The following is a 24144-nucleotide window of genomic DNA, read 5'->3' on the forward strand; positions in this document are numbered from 1 at the left end:
ATGAATACAAGCAAAACATACACTAGCAAGTACAAAAACAAGTACAACTTGGCTTGCAGTATTATCCAATAGTATAGAAACAGTATTTACACATCTGACCTTTTAAAACTAAAGTATCTCCAGGCGACGGACGTGACTCCTTTTTTTCGGCAAAAGTTCTTCTGTTCATTATGTTCAACAATTAGTTCAGTTTTGGAATGCTCTCTGTCCATTTTCACCGCGCGGCATACCTATGCTACCGCCCACTATTTAGTGGTGCGGCAGTGAAAAAGAGCCCTAGTGCAATAAATCCGTGTTTAGCGGTGTAGCAGTGAAAAAGGTCCCCACTTGAACAGTTTCCCGCTGCGCCATTTTCCGAACGTCATTCAGGCAATTTAAACTGGTGTTGCGGTATAAGAAAAATCCATATCAGTAAAAAAATAAACAACGGTTTTCGGTATGAACCGGTATACCGCCCAGCACTAGTTTGTAAGTAATGATAAGTTCAGATAAGTAAGCAGGGCCTTGGCTATGTAAGGCTGTATAGTTAAAAGGATGATTTTGAAGTCAGCCCCACGCTTAACTGGAAGCCAGTGAAAGTACTTGAGAACTGAAGTTATGTGTTTGTATTTTCTTGTTTGTGTAATAATTCTTGCAGCAGCATTTTGAATTAACTGAAAGCTGCATAAAGAACAATTTGAACAGCCTGTGAATAATACATTACAGTAGTCAAACCTTCTAAAAAAAATATGCATGAATTAATTTCTCAGTATATTGCTTATTTAGAAAAGTCGTAATCTTCCAGCATTTTTAAGATGGAAAAATGTTTTGGATAGTCTTGTAATGTTCATTTTAAATGACTTGCTAGTGTCAAAAATAACACTTAAATTAAATTAAACTAATGGCGATTCCAACTTAGAGAGTAACAGAATATTGTTGTGATCAGCATCATTCCCTCTAATAACTAACATTTGTTTTTCACTCTATTCAGAGACAAGTAGTTCTCATCCATCCACTTCTTTAACTCACTGACACAATTAAGGGCAGTACTGGAGAAGCTTCATTTGGTCTACAAGAAAAATAGTGGAAAATTTAAGTTATGTTTCTTAATGATAGTTCCCTAATGGAAGAATTTAAAGTAAAATAGTAAAGGTCCCAACACTAAGCCCTGTGGAACATCATATTTAATTTCTGAGTATAAAGATATAGTACTATTAGCACATTTCTGTCTGGACTGGTAATGATTTGATAACTAAAAACTAAATCAGGCAAGTGGCATGCCTGTGAGCCCTGTGTAATTTTCCAGCCTCTGCAGTAAAAAAAAGAATGGTGTCAAATGCTTTGCTTAAATCCTAACAACATAATTCCTATAGAATTTAATTCATGAGTAACAGTCTCTCAGTGCTTAGACTCTGGTTCAGGTTTCTTGTTAAGTTGATGTGTGTGTAAAAAATATCTCTAATTTAGTAGGTATGGGTATATGCTTAACTATGCCTTACCTTGTAGCCTTCACTGGTTGAAAAGGTTTGTGCTTCTTATGACCTTACCCTTAAGAATAAATACTAGGTTTAGAAAACGAAAAAATGGACAGAGTAAAAGCGAGATCACATGGTATCAGAACAAATTGTCTAAGGTAATCTGATCTGCTAAATACTCAGACTAAATAAATTTCCTGACACCAGGCATTTATGAGTTATGTCTGACAAAAATTGAAGAGGATGACAGGGCTGGGGAGTTGGTAGATAAATCCTTCGACTCCGACTCCTTAGTTTCCGGTACTTCTGACTCCGACTCCTCTGTATTTAATATGGTAATGTATTTTCAATGTTGATTGAAAGAAGGCAATATATACGTCATTTAACCACAGACCTACTGGCTAGGAAGCTGACTCTCTACCGTATTGGCCAATTTAAACAAAAGACAAGAACCCCTGGACACACATCAGGCCATAGTACACACCTCCACCTACATCATTACACTTGTTTACACTCAAATGAACTTGTTAAACACATTATATCTGAAATAAAATTAAAACACTTTTTGTAATGTACCATAATCCAGATTACAATATGTGAATGTCAGGTTGTATAATAGCTGAGCTGAACTTCACACTAGTAGTAACACAACTATGCACTGGGCTTTATTCTTACATCAGAGAAGTACTTAATTATGACTATTATTTGTGAAATGGGACATTTGAACTTGCTGTATTTTTTTTTTCCATTACAATTTCAATTTATTAGGAGTCGGAGTCCGTACATTTTTGCTGACTCTGATTCCAGGTAACCAAAATTGTCTCCGACTCCACAGCCCAGAAGGATGGTGGGTTATTAGAATGGTTATTTGTGTGGTTGTCTGCAACAGTTTCTGGGGGAAAACTGACACATGATACAGACTGGAAGTCTAATACTAAATGTAAATGGGGTTTTGGAGTCTTGAAAAACATTTGTTTGCTACTTGTCTTTACAGAACACTATTTTCTAATTTAACAATTTTAATAAAGTTTAATGAAATGCTCTTTGTAATATTTGTAAGAAAAGAGGTTGTTTAACTACCTGATGTGTTTTAAAAACTAACGGTTTTGTCTCTCCAGATTTTTCAAAAAACGTAGTACTGAGATGCTATTACGTAGGCCTTCAAGAGGTGGGGATGACGAGAGTGTGGACGATGTGGATGATGATGAATTTGAGAAGATCTTGGGTAGGTACTTTTTAAATCAGTTTGTACACATTTATAACCTAATAGATACTAAATACAAGAATTTTGTTTAATATATCTCACTGACAGGCTACTTACTGAGTGACATAATAAATATGATTAAACTGTCTAAATTCTTTAAGATGAATATGATATTGTAGTAGTCTTGAGTATTGCAAGTACTCTTCTTGAGATGTACAGATTATGTAAGGTATATTTAAACCTACTAATATGTTTATAATTTAGATATCGCAAACTTGTTAAGGCAGTAACAGTTCTGATCTATTTTTGACTGATTTTTTTTGTCCTGTCATCTGCTTCCTTACCATAAACTGTAGGATAACTGATCATTTCTGTTTAAAGAAAGTGCCTTACTGATAGTTTATTTGTATGGAAGACAATGTATATTATATGATTATAAAGATCAGCATTGTTTAGATGCTTTTTTGGTGATAATTTGTATGAAAGACAATGTATATTATATGATTATAAAGATCAGCATTGTTTACATGCATTTTTGGAGATCTTTATTAAGATAATGAATATTTTAAACCAGGGGTGTCCAGCTCTGGTCCTGGTGAGCCACAGTGGTGGCAGGTTTTCATCCTAAGCAGCAAGCAAATTTTCCTACCAGTTAACTCCTTTTCCCTTCATTTTAATAGCCCTGTTTTTAAGGATTCAGTCCTCTGAATTGATTTGTTTCTTCATTAAATGGCAGCCAGACAGAAATGAGATGTGAAACGAGCCAACAGATGACCAGCTAAATTGGAATGTCAAACTCCATCCAATTTCACTCCAACCAGTTTCTTAACAAGAAGCCAATTCTTGCTGTTAATTAAAGCCGTTATTGAATATCATGGCTTGTTGCTGCTCTCACTCTGCCACAGCAGATTGTTGATTTTCTGATTTTTCTAAGACCACCGTCAAGATGTTTTGGTGACCTGGGCAGACCAACATGACCGAGCCCTTCACCTTTCTTCACTTTCAGGTTACCTGGTCATGTGGCAGCTTGCTTTGTATCTCATTATTGTTTGGCTGCTCATTAAGGAAAAAGAAACAACTAAGGGGTCTGAGTCACATCCGTTAAAACTAAGGAAAAACAAGTTAATCAGCAGCAAAAACAGCTCACTAATTAAGAAGATGGTTAGAATGAAAACCTGCAGCTCACCAGAGTTGGACACCCCTGTTTTAAGCAATTGTTTAAATTTTATGGTAATTTGAGGTTAGGGTTTGAGGTATATACAGTGGTGTGAAAAACTATTTGCCCCCTTCCCGATTTCTTATTCTTTTGCATGTTTGTCACACAAAATGTTTCTGATCATCAAACACATTTAACCATTAGTCAAATATAACACAAGTAAACACAAAATGCAGTTTGTAAATGGTGGTTTTTATTATTTAGGGAGAAAAAAAAATCCAAACCTACATGGCCCTGTGTGAAAAAGTAATTGCCCCCTGAACCTAATAACTGGTTGGGCCACCCTTAGCAGCAATAACTGCAATCAAGCGTTTGTGATAACTTGCAATGAGTCTTTTACAGCGCTCTGGAGGAATTTTGGCCCACTCATCTTTGCAAAATTGTTGTAATTCAGCTTTATTTGAGGGTTTTCTAGCATGAACCGCCTTTTTAAGGTCATGCCATAGCATCTCAATTGGATTCAGGTCAGGACTTTGACTAGGCCACTCCAAAGTCTTCATTTTGTTTTTCTTCAGCCATTCAGAGGTGGATTTGCTGGTGTGTTTTGGGTCATTGTCCTGTTGCAGCACCCAAGATCGCTTCAGCTTGAGTTGACGAACAGATGGCCGGACATTCTCCTTCAGGATTTTTTGGTAGACAGTAGAATTCATGGTTCCATCTATCACAGCAAGCCTTCCAGGTCCTGAAGCAGCAAAACAACCCCAGACCATCACACTACCACCACCATATTTTACTGTTGGTATGATGTTCTTTTTCTGAAATGCTGTGTTCCTTTTACGCCAGATGTAACGGGACATTTGCCTTCCAAAAAGTTCAACTTTTGACTCATCAGTCCACAAGGTATTTTCCCAAAAGTCTTGGCAATCATTGAGATGTTTCTTAGCAAAATTGAGACGAGCCTTAATGTTTTTTTTGCTTAACAGTGGTTTGCGTCTTGGAAATCTGCCATGCAGGCCGTTTTTGCCCAGTCTCTTTCTTATGGTGGAGTCGTGAACATTGACCTTAATTGAGGCAAGTGAGGCCTGCAGTTCTTTAGACATTGTCCTGGGGTCTTTTGTGACCTCTCGGATGAGTCGTCTCTGCGCTCTTGGGGTAATTTTGGTCGGCCGGCCACTCCTGGGAAGGTTCACCACTGTTCCATGTTTTTGCCATTTGTGGATAATGGCTCTCACTGTGGTTCGCTGGAGTCCCAAAGCTTTAGAAATGGCTTTATAACCTTTACCAGACTGATAGATCTCAATTACTTCTGTTCTCATTTGTTCCTGAATTTCTTTGGATCTTGGCATGATGTCTAGCTTTTGAGGTGCTTTTGGTCTACTTCTCTGTGTCAGGCAGCTCCTATTTAAGTGATTTCTTGATTGAAACAGGTGTGGCAGTAATCAGGCCTGGGGATGGCTATGGAAATTGAACTCAGGTGTGATACACCACAGTTAGGTTATTTTTTAACAAGGGGGCAATTACTTTTTCACACAGGGCCATGTAGGTTTGGATTTTTTTTCTCCCTAAATAATAAAAACCATCATTTAAAAACTGCATTTTGTGTTTACTTGTGTTATATTTGACTAATGGTTAAATGTGTTTGATGGTCAGAAACATTTTGTGTGACAAACATGCAAAAGAATAAGAAATCAGGAAGGGGGCAAATAGTTTTTCACACCACTGTATAATTTACAAAATTACTGTACATTGTTAAAATGTAAAGGTGTGCAAGATGCACTTAAAAATACACATTTATATCTGTGAAAATACAGTTGAAGAATATTTAAGTTCTTCCAGGGTCTCCAGGTCTTGAGAGTGATTTAGTCCAACAAATAATATTATCTGTTGGATTCTTATCCTGTTTACAAAATGTATTTTTCTCCTTCAGATGCGTATGAAGGTAATGATTACTGCAAAGATGTGAAAAATATTGAGCTGGATTTTGCAAGGTATTTTTTTTATTAAAATCTACTACCTCTAAACTTCCATTTGCGACTGAAGTGTTGCTTAATATATAATTATATGAAATGTTTTTAAAATAAATGTTTACATACATTTCTTTGTGCATTGTTCATTGGTAATGTTAAATTTATTTACATAATTATTAAATAGGCAAATCATGAAGTAAATTGTTCACTAACTACTTTTTAAAATATGTGTTCTATACCAGTACTAAACTGTGGGCTACAAGAAGAATTCATGAAAAAGACTGGGATCACAGTATAGAAATGCTGATTTAAGTTTTCTTTTGTGGTGTTGTCTGCAAAGCACTGTATTTTATTTAGTAACACATTGCATTGCCTTGCCAGATTTGAGAAGATATTCTCACATTGAAGTGAAACTTGCAGAGGCTCATGCTGATGACAAGCATACAGCCCAAAAGGAATTTGGGGGTGGGAGTTGAGTAAAACGGGGGAATAAAGTTCAGAAATGCTTTTTTGCAACCATTCTGTTTTAAACAACACAATGAAGAAGTGAAGACACACATTCACAGAATTTTGCTGTAGGTCAAGTAAAAATAAAAGGACTGCTACAGGCTTAATATTAGTAGATGTCTCTCTGGCTATTCTTAAAATATTATTTGTCTGTAAGTATTAAATTAGAATTTCTTAAATTTTTTAATCTGTGGACCCAAATAAGAAAATCGATACTACAGTAATCCCTCCTCCATCGCGGGGGTTGCGTTCCAGAGCCACCCGCGAAATAAGAAAATCCGCGAAGTAGAAACCATATGTTTATATGGTTATTTTTATATTGTCATGCTTGGGTCACAGATTTGCGCAGAAACACAGGAGGTTGTAGAGAGACAGGAACGTTATTCAAACACTGCAAACAAACATTTGTCTCTTTTTCAAAAGTTTAAACTGTGCTCCATGACAAGACAGAGATGAGAGTTCTGTCTCACAATTAAAAGAATGCAAACATATCTTCCTCTTCAAAGGAGTGCGAGTCAGGAGCAGAGCATGTCAGAGAGAGAGAGAGGAAAGCAAACAAATCAATAGGGCTGTTTGGCTTTTAAGTATGCGAAGCACCGCGGCACAAAGCTGTTGAAGGCAGCAGCTCACACCCCCTCTGTCAGGAGCAGAGAGAGAGAGAGAGATAAAAACAAACAACCAAAAATCAATACGTGCCCTTCGTGCTTTTAAGTATGCGAAGCACCGTGCAGCATGTCGCTTCAGGAAGCAGCTTGCACAGAAGGTAGCAACGTGAAGATAATCTTTCAGCATTTTTAGACGAGCGTCCGTATCGTCTAGGTTTGCGAACAGCCCCCCTGCTCAATCCCCCTACGTCAGGATCAGAGAAACTCGGCGCAAGAGAGGGAGAAAAGTAAGTTGGGTAGCTTCTCAGCCATCTGCCAATAGCGTCCCTTGTTTGAAATCAACTGGGCAAACCAACTGAGGAAGCATGTACAAGAAATTAAAAGATCCATTGTCCGCAGAAATCCGCGAACCAGCAAAAAATCCGCGATATATATTTAAATATGCTTACATATAAAATCCGCGATGGAGTGAAGCCGCAAAAGGCGAAGCGCGATATAGCGAGGGATTACTGTATACTGAGACCCAGATTATTGCTAAAATGACAGCAGAGCCATACATAGACAAAAACAGTAGAGTATTTCTTTCCCTACATACTTATTTTGTAAATGAATTTTACTATAGAAAAGTGGAAAGCAAACATATTGTAAATAAAACAACAATTATCATTCAAAAAAGGACATAGATTTCTGAGGGATAAAACTGTTAGTGTTAATACTTAGTATAGTAGTTTACCTAAGCTGAGAGAAATTTTTTTTTTCTTTTTTAATGGGTGCTTCACAAGGAAATAATGATTACTGAAAGGATAATATGAATGGTCTCTTGACTTGGTCACTAGAGTAAGCATTCGATTTTCTTTGAGTGTTTATGCATCTGCCATCAAACCATATATGTGATTCAATATGTGTGATTGTGTGTATGTAATTCAATGCAGCATTTCAGTATAGCCACATTCAAATTTTTTTTTCTCTTTAAAGGACCCTCATTTATGGTCAAGTACCACATTACATTGATCCTTCCATTTTCACAAGGAAAGCCCACCATTTATTTTCTTACTTGCATTCATTGTCGGGTCTTCCATGTTTATGAAAACTTTGCGTGAGAACCACTGTTCATTATTCATTCTTCATTCCTGCTTTATTTGCTTTTCCACTATATGATACTTTTCATGTTCTCCCTTCCCCTCAAATTCGTAATGGCTGTGCACTTCATATTCCAAGGTATATAAAGAATATGCAGTACCATTTCAAGTTTATAGTCATTTTTTATTTAGCTGAAATAATGGGAGTGCTGACAGTTTTCAGTTTTTTTTTTCCTTCATCACACATAGTAAAACAGTGTAAGTGATTATATGTGTGATTTTTTTATTTTCCTGTTTGTTTGCTGAAGACAGACAGCAATTCTGGAAAACAATGTTCAGTAATGTTGACAACAGTGGCAGGAGAGGATTTGTTGAGGTACAAAGAATATACAAAAGCAGTTACATAAGTGGAAGTCAGAGGAGAAAGAGAGAGAACAATTCACGTCTGGGTACCAATGTTCGATGGCGTTTTGTGTGGTGGCAATATTGTCACGTTTTCTAAATAGAATTTCAGAGTTGCAACTACATGAGTATTTGATGTTCAGTAATTTAGGAAAAGTCGAGAAAGGACAGGACTGTGACAAGCACACTGATTAAATAATTAAACATTTAAAAACAATACCATTTGGTGTTGGCTGTGGTGTGTTTAATGTTGTTATTTTACCTCTACTTCTTGCAGTGCCTTTTTGAGGTGGGGCACTACAGTACACAGTTTGGACACCACTGGGTAGTTGATGGTTATGAATGGTGCACTGAAAAAAATGGTTCACCTAAGCCAGCCACACTATGGATTTCCAAGGAAAAATTTAGCAAACAAGGTCAACGGTGAACCCAGTAAATTCATAGCAAAAAATAGTTTGGCAACCAACACTAATAGCCATATACAACTTATGGTTAAAAGCATACTCAGAAATGAAACTTGAGTAAAAGTAGAATTACTTCATCAATTATTTTACTTTCGCTGAAATAAAAAGTCATTCAGTAAAAAAAGTATCTGCTTGCAAAAGTACTCAATTTCAAAAAGTAAAATAACTCTTTGATCAGTACATAATTGCAGTCAGAGGAGCTTCTAATTTTCTTTCAAAACATATCATGCACTTGATAAACTGTAAAGCTTTAGATTAAGTAGCAGCTGATTTTCAAAATTCCTGCTGTCTAGCCGTGCTCATCTAGGGCTAAATAAAATCCTTACAGTGCTGAACCTTTCTTTTTCAAACAACAGTAAACACGGGATGAATCCAATTAGTAATAAAAAAAAAAAAAACATTCAAGAGTCACCATAAATGTCTTCCTTTCCAGATATGAAAATGATGAAAGATTTTAGGTATTAAAAATACATTTCTCAGTGTGACTTAAAAGTTGGATTAGAACAATAACCGTGCCACTTGGTGCATAGACATGAAATTAATGAGATGTCCAATTTAGTATTCAATCTAAAACTATTCACTGTACTTGGGTGATTAATGATTATGTGGTGTGAAGCAGACAAAGGTACAGCTGATTTTTCATTGCATTGCTATAGAGTTTAAACATAATATTGCATAATTTAAATGCTATAATTGTATTACAGTTTTAATACTGTCTAGTTTTAAACATTATTATGCCATATACATGCAATGCTATCTCACTTAAACACAATAATTTTTATTTTCAGTGTGGCTCTGTTGAATTAGATTTTACATTGTGGTCACAGGTTATATATTGTGCAAACAAGATGTGTATATTATGTGCACAGTTTTGTGGAAACGAGAAGTATGTACAATATATTATCGTGTGGCCACAAAATTAGTTTCTTTTTTTTTTTTTTTTTTTAATATTTTTATTTTATTAATTTTCATTGTAATCATTCCATACAAACAGATCAATTTATAACCCAACAAATTTGAAGACAAATCAAACCCCACCCCTGAGAAGGAGAGCTTAGCTAAAGGAAAATTGCTTTAAGCTTTTTAATAAGGCAACATTAGACAAAAGAAGGGGAGAAGTAAATATCTATATAAATAAGAGATGGAGAAGGGAGTTAAATGCAATAATAGTTAATTCTCTTATTCTAAAATAATATTGATTAAATCCTGCCAAGTTTTGAAAAAATTTTGTACAGATCCTCTAACTGAAGATTTGATTTTTTCCAATTTCAAATAATATAAAACATCAGTTTCCCACTGACTTATAAGAGGAGAATTAGGATTCTTCCAATTTAACAAAATAAGTCTGCGTGCCAAGAGTGTAGTGAATGCAATCACCGTTTGTTTGTCCTTCTCCAATTCAAGTCCATCTGGAAGGACACCAAACACAGCTGTTAGTGGGTTAGGAGGGATTGTGATACTAAGGCTGTCTGAGAGGCACTTAAAAATTTTTGTCCAAAATGATGTTAGTTTGGTGCAGGCCCAGAACATGTGACCCAAAATTAGTTTCTTGTTCAATCCAGGACAAGTACAGTAAGCCTCACAAGTACGCACCTGGTTTTGGCAACTTTGGAATCAAATGGAACAGTGAAAATAATTGATAAAGTTCTTGAAAAAGACATTCTTTATGTCGCAATGGTGGAAATTGAAATATTAAGCCAGCTTCCAAAGTGATCATAATTACCGAGATATGCTACAAATTTTTCAATTTTAATTTTATAACCTCTTAAAATAAAACTTCCATTTCATTTTTATTACTCTTATTATTAAAAAGGCACAGCAATAAACAAGAACAATATGTTTAATGTAGAGAGTATGACTGCTTAGTAGGGGTATACATTACCCAAATTCTGTGAATGGCAGGTACACCTAAGGGTCTTGGCCCTTGTATACTAACTAGTTTGTCTCACATCCACCCTGCACACACTTGGTGAACAGACAAGTGAGGCACCAGGAATTGATTAGTGCCACTGGAATGACCTGAAGTGTGGTCTAATGAATGTGGATATGACTTGCACAGGCAGAGAAGTGAACATCTCATAACCTTGCTACCTGAATAGATACACAATATAAAAAAAAAACAGAAAATCAACACAGATTGAGGTTTCAGTGAGGTAAAGATAGACTTTAGAAGGGCAAATGTTACATTAAATTTGAGTTCTCCAATCAAAAACATTCTGATTCATGAGACATGTACTACATACAAATAAATAGTCTAAACTATAATAATAACTTCACATAGGTAGCTTTAGTCTATCATCTGATTGATTTAGGAGCATTAAGGATGATAGTTATAGGGGTGTACATGCTTAATATTTTTGCATTTTATTAATGTTATGAATCATATTACATTGAATTGGACACATAAAAACAATAATTCAGTTAGTGCTGTTTCTGTACTGTTATTTCAAATCAAAATTGGTGCCTCAACTCAAGTTGGAAAGCTGTATATTAAGACTTTGTTTACTTAGAAGGCCTTCCTGTATGTTGAGACATCAAAAGCCTTAACAGAGGCGAATCTTGAGTAATTTAATAAAAACATGAATGAACTCTTCCTGAATCCTAAAAAATTTCAGTAGCAGGCCCAAGTACAGAAAACATGATCTTTTATTTAAAAAAAAAAAAAAATTAAACAAAATTTATTCTGCAACAGATGTAAGTAGTTTACAGAAGTACACAGATCTCTGTGTTCTTAACTTTTTCAGATGAGAAAGAAAATGTACTAAAAAGGACTCATTTGTGTTGCTATAGGTGTCTGTCTGTGCACCTTTAAAATTACTGTCACATTCTTTTTAGGAAACACACTTAAGGATTGTATACATTTAAGGATATTAAATTAAAGTGGCTGGAACCATAGAAATTAAAGCTGTTGTACACTTCAATTGGATGTACAGGGTGAGCCAAAAAGAATTGCTATGTTTCAAATATTTATTCTGCAGAAATGGTACAAAATAAAATAAATTTCATTATGACACAAGAAAGGGTATACAAAATAGACTTTTTTCACTGTGTTTGAAAAATGATGTCTTCAAGTTGGTGGCCATCATTAGCGATACACTCTTCGAGACGATTTCTGAATGCTCGCATGACTCATTCGGCCATTTCAAGGATTTTGTGGCGAATAGCATTCTTGAGAACTTCAAGGTTTTGAGGTTGGTGTGTGTATACCTTAGACTTAAGATAACTCCACAAGAACAAATTGCATGGAGTGAGTTCAGGCGAATATGAAGGCCACCTGACATTGCCACACAGGCAGATCAGCTTCCCCGGAAACATCTCCCGCAAAACTTGCATGGAGCTCTGCGCCATATGAGCTGTTCCTCCATCCTGTGGAAACCAGGCATCCACCACGTCCATTTGTTCCATTTGGTTCAGCAAGAAAGTTCTTTTCAATGTTGCTCCCCCCTCCTCAAAAAAGTAAGGGCCTACAATGCCAAATTCTGCAACGACACATTAAACTTTAACACACTCACTTTGCACAGGTCTCTGATGAAGTTCATAAGGGTTGGTTTCAGCCCAATAGCAAAGGTTTTGCTTATTTACACAACCATTCAAATGGAAATGTGCCTCGTCGCTGCATCTCGATGAACATTTTGCAGAATGTTAACGCACAAATCTCTGCGGCTCTCCCAGTCTTTCTCAGCAACTTCCTGCACTGTCATCATTTTGTATGGATGAAAGTTAAGGTCCTCATGCAAAATCCTCCACAAGGTCATGTTAAAAATGCCAAAGGCAGAAGCACGTTTGCGCACCAAACGTCTAGGAGACTGCAGAATTGATGTCCTTGCAGCCTGGATGTTTTCAGGCATTCGTGCAGTCCAAGGACAGCCTGGAGATTTCCTGTTCAATGTTGTACCCGTCTGTCTAAATTTAGCCACTTACTGAAGAATTGTTTTCCGATTTGGGACATAACCGGAGGAATGGTGAAGTGTGTTTGGAAGGCGCGTTGCGTAGTGATGATGGACTTGTTGTTTTTGAAAAACGCTTCAACAGCAAAAGCACAGTGCACACCGGACCAAGGAATAGTGCCAACTGAAAACTACAAGGGATCGCTTATCAAAGCACCCCCCTCCAACCCACTCGTCTGCCTCTACCTTGCGCAATGACATTGACAAATGTGGTACTTCATTTTGGCTCACCCTGTGTAAGTATTTGTAATTCATCAATGGTGAAGAGCAATCCCTGTAGAGTACATTTTGCCTCGAGTTTGACAAAATCACAGAAATGTTTGATAGATAGATAGATACTTTATTAATCCCAATGGGAAATTCACATCAGAATGGATGATGTCACTCGCTGACTCCACGTCCGCCCGAGGTGGAATGTATACAATAACAACAATGACGTGTCCAAACTCTCTGGGCAAGTAATAGGGGCGTAAACTTACGGCCAACAGTTCGATGTCCCTGCAGCAAGTGGAGATTTTGACGTTAACATGTCCAGAGTTACACCACCGTGTATTAACATAGAGAGCGAGTCCTCCTCCTTTGTGCTTCCCACAGGTACTTGCATCTCTGTCCGCTCTAACTGTGCTAAACCCGGGTAGCTCCACGTTAGCATCTGGGATGTTAGTTGTGAGCCACGTTTCACAAAAACACAACAAACTGCATTCTTTGTAGGTTCTGACATTTTTCACCAGCGCAGCCAGTTCGTCGATCTTATTTGAGATTGAGTTCACATTCCCCAGAATCACAGAAGGCACCGAAGGCTTAAAACGCCACTTTCTCGCAAGCCGCTTCATTTTTAGCTTAGTGCCCGCTCTGCTGCCATGATACCGCCTTCTTACCTCGTCGGGTAAATAGGGAACCACACCGATACTGGCATTTATTCTCAGCGCTCGAAGTTGAGTACTTGAATAGGCGAGTCTCAGCGTGTAAAAATCCATGCCCATGTTGTAAAAGTAAGTGTGTCCAGTGAACAAATCCACATAAAGTAAAGTGATAGGAGTGATCAATAAATAAAAATAGAAAAATAAAAGTAGAAAAGTATACATACAGTCATACACGGAGCTGCTGAAAAGGCTGCCACTCTCGGCGGCGTCGGAACTCGCAGAACTTTGTGAAATAAAGTCAATGAGGTGGGGGTAACTGAACTAGTTTTTTATAATGGTACAGTGGTCTTTTAAGTGTCCCTGAGGGCAACAGAGAAGTCTGCCAACTGTACTGGGCCAATTATGGTGGCCAAATATGTGTTTGGAGGTGTGATGCAGCAGTTCTAACCACTGTGCCACCATGCCTCAAACAACAAAAGAGTTGGACAGAAGGAATACCATTAACAAAATACAACAAACGGCCACAAACTAGCAACAAGTAAATAAAATATAGATCATTGTGCTCAGAGTTGCACACATTGGCCATGCCACAAAGCAGTGGTGTGGAACTGGCACATTTCATTGTTTGACGCACAGGCAGAACATCTGTTTTGTTTCTGATTTATTGGTGCAGATACTTTCTACATAAAAAAGAAGCGCTTTGTAAATATTAATGTTTTGCTTTTGTTATTTCATAGCATGTCTTGTGTTTTCAGATAATGGGGGGGGGGGGTCTTTTATGGCTTGTTTTGGCATAATAGCTGAGCACATGACTAATTTGCATGTATTATTAACTCTGTGGTACTAGCTGCAAGGTCATACAGTGCATCTGGAAAGTATTCCCAGCGCATCAGTTTTTCCACATTTTGTTATGTTACAGCCTTATTCCAAAATGGATTAAATTCATTTTTTTCCTCAGAATTCCACACACAACACCCCATAATGACAACGTGAAAAAAGTTTACTTGAGGTTTTTGCAAATTTATTAAAAATAAAAAAATTGAGAAAGCACATGTACATAAGTATTCACAGCCTTTGCCATGAAGCTCAAAATTGAGCTCAGGTGCATCCTGTTTCCCCTGATAATCCTTGAGATGTTTCTGCAGCTTAATTGGAGTCCACCTGTGGTAAATTCAGTTGATTGGACATGATTTGGAAAGGCACACACCTGTCTATATAAGGTCCCACAGCTGACAGTTCATGTCAGAGCACAAACCAAGCATGAAGTCAAAGGAATTGTCTGTAGACCTCCAAGACAGGATTGTCTCAAGTCCACAAATCTGGGGAAGGTTACAGAAAAATTTCTGCTGCTTTGAAGGTCCCAATGAGCACAGTGGCCTCCATCATCCGTAAGTGGAAGAAGTTCGAAACCACCAGGACTCTTCCTAGAGCTGGCCGGCCATCTAAACTGAGCGATCGGGGGAGAAGGGCCTTAGTCAGGGAGGTGACCAAGAACCCGCTGGTCACTCTGTCAGAGCTCCAGAGGTCCTCTGTGGAGAGAGGAGAACCTTCCAGAAGGACAACCATCTCTGCAGCAATCCACCAATCAGGCCTGTATGGTAGAGTGGCCAGACAGAAGCCACTCCTTAGTAAAAGGCACATGGCAGCCCGCCTGGAGTTTGCCAAAAGGCACCTGAAGGACTCTCAGACCATGAGAAAGAAAATTCTCTGGTCTGATGAGACAAAGATTGAACTCTTTGGTATGAATGCCAAGCGTCACGTTTGGAGGAAACCAGGCACCGCTCATCACCAGGCCAATACCATCCCTACAGTGAAGCATGGTGGTGGCAGCATCATGCTGTGGGGATGTTTTTCAGCTGCAGGGACTGGGAGACTAGTCAGGATAAAGGGAAAGATGACTGCAGCAATGTACAGAGACATCCTGGATGAAAACCTGCTCTAGAGCGCTCTTGACCTCAGACTGGGGCAACGGTTCATCTTTCAGCAGGACAACGACCCTAAGCACATAGCCAAGATATCAAAGGAGTGGCTTCAGGACAACTCTGTGAATGTCCTTGAGTGGCCCAGCCAGAGCCCAGACTTGAATCTGATTGAACATCTCTGGGAGCTTGAGAGGTGCTGCAAAGAGGAATGGGCGAAACTGGCCAAGGATAGGTGTGCCAAGCTTGTGGCATCATATTCAAAAAGACTTGAGGCTGTAATTGCTGCTAAAGGTGCATCGACAAAGTATTGAGCAAAGGCTGTGAATAATTACGTACATGTGATTTCTCCATTTTTTTTATTTTTAATAAATTTGCAAAAACCTCAAGTAAACTTTTTTCACGTCATTATGGGGTGTTGTGTATAGAATTCTGAGGGGAAAAAAATTAATTTAATTCATTTTGGAATAAGGCTGTGACATAACAAAATGTGGAAAAAGTGATGCGCTGTGAATACTTTCTGGATGCACTGTAAGCGGTAGTGTTATATATCTGGTGACTAATAGTCTGCTCTTGTACCCCTCAAATGAAAATACTGCCAAGTTTTTTTTTATTTAATTTTTAATTGCAATGTGGCATGAAAATTTGTGCGGTCTTTTTCGGGGTAGAAAGAACCATGAGTGGAAGAGCTAGGTTTTCTCCTTGGTGAAATGACTGCATTTACAGATGAGGAAAGTTACACACAATACAGCACTGTAAAAAGCAATATAGCATTTTTTTCCCATGTGTGTTTGTGTCCCAGCAGTGGTCACATTCGCAAAGGATCTTACGATAAGCATTTGTAAAATGTGATGTAACACTGGCCTTGCATGGAAAATAGTGTTCACCTAAGTCAGCAGCATAGTGAATTTCCAGGGAAATATTTCACAAACAAGGTCACCAGTGAACATAGCATTTTTTGCTGCTTAAAATGCATCGGCATATTTCACCAATAAACACAGTTCAGCAATATCAGAAAACTTTTAAAGGAACTGAATTCTCTTCCAAACTGTGTATATGCCAGTCGTTCCTTTTTCTTGCCATTCATGTTCTAAATTTACATTGCCACCTATGTGCAAAGCCAACCTATTATTGAGTAACAAAGTTACATGTTTGTAGTTAATTCGTATACCTTTTATAATAACATTGACACCTAAAAGTTAAAACGTTCAAATCTTAATTAGTTGATCTATTGTTTTTTAAATCTACTTTGCTGTGTATTGTAAATGTCAATTTCTAAGGTGAATCCTATAATTGTAATGCAATTTTGTTATTATTCAATAATCAGTGAACATTATTCACTTGCTTTCAAAGTGTAATGTAAAATAAAGTACCTTCATAATTATTTAACCTATCATGTAGCATGTTTATATACACTCTTAAAATTCCTTATGTTGATCATACAAAAAGCTTTGCTGCATTTGTTAATTAAAAGTAAGTTATTTATTTAAACAATTATAACAAGAGACAGGACTGAAGTCTAAATTATGTGGAACAAATTGATTTAGCTTTAAATATGTTTTTATCATTTCCAGCAATATGAAGGCAACATCTAAAAAGAAAAAGAAAGATACAGATGATTCTGAATCAGATGATGATGATGATGATGATTTCAGTAATCTGGATGATGAAGAGATATCTTTAGGTAGCATGGATGAAGAAGACTTTGGAGATGCATTGGAAGAAGAAGGAGGAGCCTTTATGGATACAGATGACAAAGACGATGAAGGTATCACTCTGAATAGTATATTAAGTGACAATGAACAAGCTTTCATTGTTAGCACATCAGAATAATATTAATAGTAACTGTATTAACAAACTGATTTTCATAAATAGTGCTGAAAACACCTAATAATACATAAAAAAGAACAATAAGTTAGACCAACTAACAAGTAAATAATAAAATATAAGAATAAATCACATAAAAAAAATTGATAAAAAAATGTTCATAAAAGGGCAATACAGTAATCCCTCCTCCATCGCGGGGGTTGCGTTCCAGAGCCACCCGCGAAATAGGAAAATCCGCGAAGTAGAAACCATATGTTTATATGGTTATTTTTAGAATGTCATGCTTGGGTCACAGATTTGCGCAGAAACACAGGAGGTTGTAGAGAGACAGGAACGTTATTCAAACACTGCAAACAAACATTTGTCTCTTTTTCAAAAGATTAAACTGTGCTCCATGACAAGACAGAGATGACAGTTCTGTCTCATATCTTCCTTTTCAAAGGAGTGCAAAGCAAGCAGTCAAAAAAAAAATCAATAGGGCTTTTTGGCTTTTAAGTATGCGAAGCACCGCCAGTACAAAGCTGTTGAAGGCGGCAGCTCACACCCCCTCTGTCAGGAGCAGGAAGAGAGAGAGAAAGAGCCACAGAAAAACAAAGTCAAAAATCAATACGTGCCCTTTGAGCTTTTAAGTATGCGAAGCACCGTGCAGCATATCCTTCAGGAAGCAGCTGCACACAGCCCCCCTGCTCACACCCCCCTACGTCAGCGCAAGAGAGAGAGAGAGAGAGAGAAAGTAAGCCGGGTAGCTTCTCAGCCATCTGCCAATAGCGTCCCTTGTATGAAATCAACTGGGCAACAGTAATCCCTCGCTATATCGCGCTTTCTGAGGACAATGGGTCTTTTAATTTCTGGTACATGCTTCCTCAGTTGGTTTGCCCAGTTGATTTCATACAAGGGACGCTATTGGCAGATGGCTGAGAAGCTACCCAACTTACTTTTCTTTCTCTCTCTCTTGTGCTGACTATCTGTGATCCTGACGTAGGGGGTGTGAGCAGGGGGGCTGTTCGCACACCTAGACAATACGGACGCTCGTCTAAAAATGCTGAAAGATTATCTTCACGTTGCTACCTTCTGTGTGCAGCTTTTAAGTATGCTGCACGGTGCTTCGCATACTTAAAAGCTCAAAGAGCACGTATTGATTTTTGACTTTGTTTCTCTCTCTTTGCTCCTGATGGAGGGGGTGTGAGCTGCCGCCTTCAACAGCTTTGTACTTAAGCCAAACAGCCCTATTGATTTGTTTGCTTTACTCTCTGTTTCCTTTGAAGAGGAAGATATGTTTGCATTCTTTTAATTGTGAGACGGAACTGTCATCTCTGTCTTGTCATGGAGCACAGTTTAAACTTTTGAAAAAGAGACAAATGTTTGTTTGCAGTGTTTGAATAACGTTCCTGTCTCTCTACAACCTCCTGTGTTTCTGCGCAAATCTGTTACCCAAGCATGACAATATAAAAATAACCATATAAACATATGGTTTCTACTTCGCGGATTTTCTTATTTCGCGGGTGGCTCTGGAACGCAACCCCCGCGATGGAGGAGGGATTACTGTATGTCTATAATAGAATTTTAAAATAGGATTCCAGTTCAGAACTTGGCTGATACATGGGCATAGATGAATAGTAGAGGATCAGTCTGTTTTAGTTATAGTATATACACCTTAAGGATCTTAAAGTTGGGTGGCACGGTGGCGCAGTGGGTAGCGTTGCTGCCTCGCAGTTAAGAGACCCGGGTTCGCTTCCCAGGTCCTCCCTGCATGGAGTTTGCATGTTCTCCTCATGTCTGTGTGGGTTTCCTCCCACAGTCCAAAGACATGCAGGTTAGGTGTATTGGTGATCCTAAATTGTTCCTAGTTTGTGCTTGTGTGTGTGTGTGTGTGTGTGTGTGTGTGTGCGCGTGCGTGCGTGTGTGTGCCCTGCAGTGGGCTGGCGCCCTGTGTTGGCTGGGATTGGCTCCAGCAGACCCCCATGACCCTGTAGTTAGGATATAGCGGGTTGGATAATGGATGGATGGATCTTAGTTATAACATAACATGTTACTATTATAGTTGGAATTCTAGAACAAAATGAGCTGAGACATGGCAGAACTGCTTATGTCGTTATATAGAATACATTCATAAAAAAAAACTGCAACCTAACTATAATTCTTGGTAATTGATTATAACTGATTTAAACCGGTTTCTATGTTAATTAAAAGTTCACGTTACAGGCAAAATTTTTTTTTTTTTTTTTTAAATAACATTTAATCTCTATCACAGATCAGTCTCTCTCTTCTCTTATCTTGAAGCTGCACTGAAATGTACACTTAAACCTAGTGCTGACAGAGACTTTCGTGGTTAAGTAGCCATGGAAGCCGATACAGTAATCCCTCGCCGCGCTTCGCCTTTCGCGGCTTCACTCTATCGCGGATTTTATATGTAAGCATATTTAAATATATATCGCAGATTTTTTGCTGGTTCGCGGATTTCTGCAGACAATGGGTCTTTTAATTTCTGGTACATGCTTACTCAGTTGGTTTGCCCAGTTGATTTCATACAAGGGACGCTATTGGCAGATGGCTGAGAAGCTACCCAGCTTACTTTTCTCTCTCTCTCTCTCTCTCTCTCTCGCGCTGACTTTTTCTGATCCTGACGTACGGACGCTCGTCTAAAAATGCTGAAAGATTATCTTCACGTTGGCTACCTTCTGTGCAGCTGCTTCATGAAGTGACATGCTGCACGGTGCTTCGCATACTTAAAAGCACGAAGGGCACGTATTGATTTTTTTTATCTCTCTCTCTCTCTCCCTCTCTCTCTGCTCGTGACGGAGGGGGTGTGAGCTGCCGCCTTCAACAGCTTTGTGCCGCGGTGCTTCGCATACTTAACAGCCAAACAGCCCTATTGATTTGTTTGCTCCTTTGAAGAGGAAGATAAGTTTGCATTCATTTAATTGTGAGACTGAACTGTCATCTCTGTCTTGTCATGGAGCACAGTTTAAACTTTTGAAAAAGAGACAAATGTTTGTTTGCAGTGTTTGAATAACGTTCCTGTCTCTCTGCAACCTCCTGTGTTTCTGCGCAAATCTGTGACCCAAGCATGACAATATAAAAATAACCATATAAACATATGGTTTCTACTTCGCGGATTTTCTTATTTGGCGGGTGGCTCTGGAACGCAACCCCCGCGATGGAGGAGGGATTACTGTATATTATTATAGTAGCCGGAATGGAGAACACTGTTTAATCTTGGGATATTAGTTTTAGAGGGTTTGTATGCTCGTTAAGTTCAAGTTTATTGTCATATGTTCATATTAGAAGGAAATTTTTACTTCTGTGTCTCCTCGGGTAAGATAGCAATACAATACCAATAAAAGACGCACACACAAACACTTGTACTGTGTTTTAATATCTTCACTTTTCTTTGGTTTCTGTGCTTTTGTGAATCATGCCATGCGTATCACTTATAAACCACTTCTTAAATACAGGTAAAAACTGTTTTAATGAAGGTGAAACTTAAAAATACAGCCCTTCACAAAAATAGGAATCCCTGCATAAACAAAATGACTTAATCAAAGGAAGTATTCTGACATTTTATCTTATTTTATCAGCTTGTCCTACTGTCAGAAATTTATATTTACCCTCAAAAAAATTTTTTTTGTTGTTTTTGTTAAAAAAGAGGGTAATTTGCGCATGCATTAGCTGTCTGAGATGTAAGCAGACATTGAGTGCAGGTTCTTTTCTCTATGTAGGCTCTTATCTATAAATTGACACACCTAGTGTCTTTACTTTGCTTTTCAGATAAAATAACTGAATATAGTAAAGTTTGCATTGTGATTTTCTTTTTAAGTATCTTGTCCTTATTACTATTTATTATAAGTTACAATACACTCTTTGACTTGTAGTCCTAATCAGGAAGTGACGAGTAATCTTTAAAATATTAGTGTTAGCATTTATAGAATCGGCACATCTTGAAATTTCTCCATCACTTAATTTACATTTTGCAGTGTTGATTGCTTTGTTTCTTATTGCAAACAGACATAGCTCTTTTTGCATCTTTTGTCATTGTTAAGGCTGTTGTAATGTTGTGGTCTGTTTTTACATACCTATTAAGAACATATTTCTGAGGTATAGAAAGTAAATGGAGCAATGTTTTTATAAAATTAAAAAAATGAATTGCATTAATATGTTGACATATAGCAACTTATTCAGTGCCGATAACTTGTAAATAATGTTGGTGTTCCTTGTATTTGACAGTTGTCTTTTCTTCTTTGTGGTAATGTTGAAGTAAACTTAATATAATGGTGATTGTGGAATTGTAAAAAATAAGGATATTGATTTCCAGTATCATTTTATTTTTAGATGATACTAATAATACTTTTGAGATTTCAAAAATGAAAACTGGTAAAAGAAAGAAAAGTGAAGATCTGGATTTCACTGAGACATTTGGTAAGTAATATATACTGCATTAAACTTGAGAAAAAAATGTGTAAATATGTCAGTTCATACATTTTTACATTTTTTTAAAATCAGCTTTTATTTTGTAGTATATACTGTATATAATTTTATTCCCATGTATTTCTAAAAGTATAATTTATGAACAAGGCAATATACTGTTCATGGAAGGGGATGCAGAGATTGCTATTCATTGAAAAATAGAAATAATAGTACTAAGGGAGAAAAAAATTGTTGAATGTAATTAAAGCACACCATTAAAAGTTTTTGTGTGGGGGGGGGGATGTTTTCTTTTACATACTGCACACTGAAATCCCTTTCCTTACCTACATTTTACAGAGAAGTTTCTTTCAAAATACCAACTTTGACTTCAGATTTTCCATGCAATATATGTCTGTAGCCTATGGCTCTTGAGAACAAGTATTTGGCTTATATACTATTCAGTTGTATGCCAGAATGCAACTTTTTCAAATAGGCATAAAGATTTGTGTTGTGTATAGTGTTGATTAAAACCCATTAAGTGTCAATATTGGAACTGTAACTTATGAACCCTACACCTGCATACAGTACTTCAGAATTAGCTGTACTTAATGATGTAGTAGCGCTTTTTGCAAGTGTAGAAAAAGTACATCATTCTGCTAATCTGTATTTAAGTGTCATTTTAAATACAAGTAGGAAGGAAATGCAAGACAAAACTGACTTCAGAAAGATGCAAAACAGTTTCACCACCGCTGGCAATTAGGATGGAATTTCAATTTTTCTTTTCAGTAACAGTGCACACACGAGTGTTCTTTGGGTATTTTGGTTCACTCCCACATCAGGATATGCATGCTAGTTAAACTGGGACTTCTAATTTGGTCCTTTGTGAGTGAGCGTAGGTGCGTGCCTTGTGAATAACTTCCTTCTTTTCAAGGCTTTTCTAGTGTTTTGCTCATATTGCTATAGGGAAATGCTATGGCTTCTGCACATTCAATACCTGCCAAAATGAGGGGAGCTTGTGATACTTGTTTTACACAGTAGGATTTTTAAAACTGTTCTGTAGTACTAGTGTGTTGTATCGTGTTAGCCATTATGAATGTAGAGAAAAGCCAAGCAAAATGACACCTTTTATTGGCTAACTAAAAAGATTACAATATGCAAGCTTTCGAGGCAACTCAGGCCCCTTCTTCAGGCAAGAACATCTTGCCTGAAGAAGGGGCCTGAGTTGCCTTCTTGCCTGAAGAAGGGGCCCGAGTTGCCTCGAAAGCTTGCATATTTTAATCATTTTAGTAAAACTGTTCTGTAAAGTCATGAGGGACTCGTGTAATAAATCATTTCCTGCAATTCCTAATTGTGTAATCGGACATCCTCTAAGCAACGAGATGCAGCAGCTATATTTGTTGAAAGTAACGTTCTCTATCTGTAGTGTAATGCCGGCCTTAAAGTTCTGTTTGAAAGCGCCATCATTTGCTGTGTCCTTAGAATGTGGTGACTACATTCATGATACCTGCTTATATTTCATGCTGAGAATTCCTTTTTGGTTAATGATGTTAAATGCACAAAAGTATTTTGGATAAAAAGCTATTTTTTTCCACCATTCATGTGGAATGCTGGTAGTAATGTTAACTTTATAACACTTAAAATCTTAAAACTGAATTGATATTTATAGCCTGCACTTGAAATTTACTTATATATTTACTAGGGGGCTTCGCTCGCCAACTAACATCCAACAATTGAATAGAAATTAAATAGTGAATAGAGCACAGTTTATATCAATAACATATTTTTGTCAATTTAGGGTTGAAAAAAGGCCAGAAAAAAAAGCGAGGATTCAATGATGACAGCAGTATCTTAGCAGCAGCAGAGGAGGTAAGACTTTTTTTTTTTTTTGAGGGTAAAATGGTTTACAATGTTAAATGTAATGAGTAAAAGTTTGTGAACTCTGGAATTGTCTGGATTTCTGCTTGAGTCAAACCTAATCTGATCTAGACCAATGCCATATAAAACTATACTTGTGACACTGATTAAATTAACAGCTAAATAGAACACTACACATCATCATATCCATTTTTGATTATATTTTTTTCATACTCAAATTTTTGCAAATGATGTTTGCAAAGGAGGTATATTTTCAAGAAGCACCTGAACATAAGTAGGCTGGAAACAGATCAGATGGTTGTTAGTAGCTCATTTCCAAACTGCAACAAATGTACTAGTTCTACTCTGACTCTGTTGAAAGATGGAAGCATCTGTCTTTTCTGCAACTTTTTTTCTTAAGACAATATCCATTACCATTTTTCTTTGTTCAGACATCAATGGATTAAGCAATTACATGGAATATTTTTTGGG

At 37.4% G+C, this 24144-nt stretch overlaps 1 protein-coding gene across 1 annotated transcript in view; it reads left to right on the forward strand.

Moving 5' to 3' along the window:
• The window catches only part of cebpz (CCAAT enhancer binding protein zeta), a 65497-nt gene that overhangs the window by 33107 nt on the left and 8246 nt on the right, over window positions 1–24144 (forward strand). The window contains exons 10-14 of the mRNA XM_051924222.1: window positions 2573–2679; window positions 5742–5802; window positions 17142–17335; window positions 21724–21810; window positions 23594–23664. Of these exons, the coding sequence (XP_051780182.1) occupies window positions 2573–2679; window positions 5742–5802; window positions 17142–17335; window positions 21724–21810; window positions 23594–23664 (520 nt within the window). The remainder of the gene's footprint in view (window positions 1–2572; window positions 2680–5741; window positions 5803–17141; window positions 17336–21723; window positions 21811–23593; window positions 23665–24144) is intronic.

This window comes from Erpetoichthys calabaricus, chromosome 3 (assembly GCF_900747795.2).
Source record: "Erpetoichthys calabaricus chromosome 3, fErpCal1.3, whole genome shotgun sequence".
In the NCBI taxonomy this organism is placed as follows: Eukaryota; Metazoa; Chordata; class Cladistia; order Polypteriformes; family Polypteridae; genus Erpetoichthys; species Erpetoichthys calabaricus.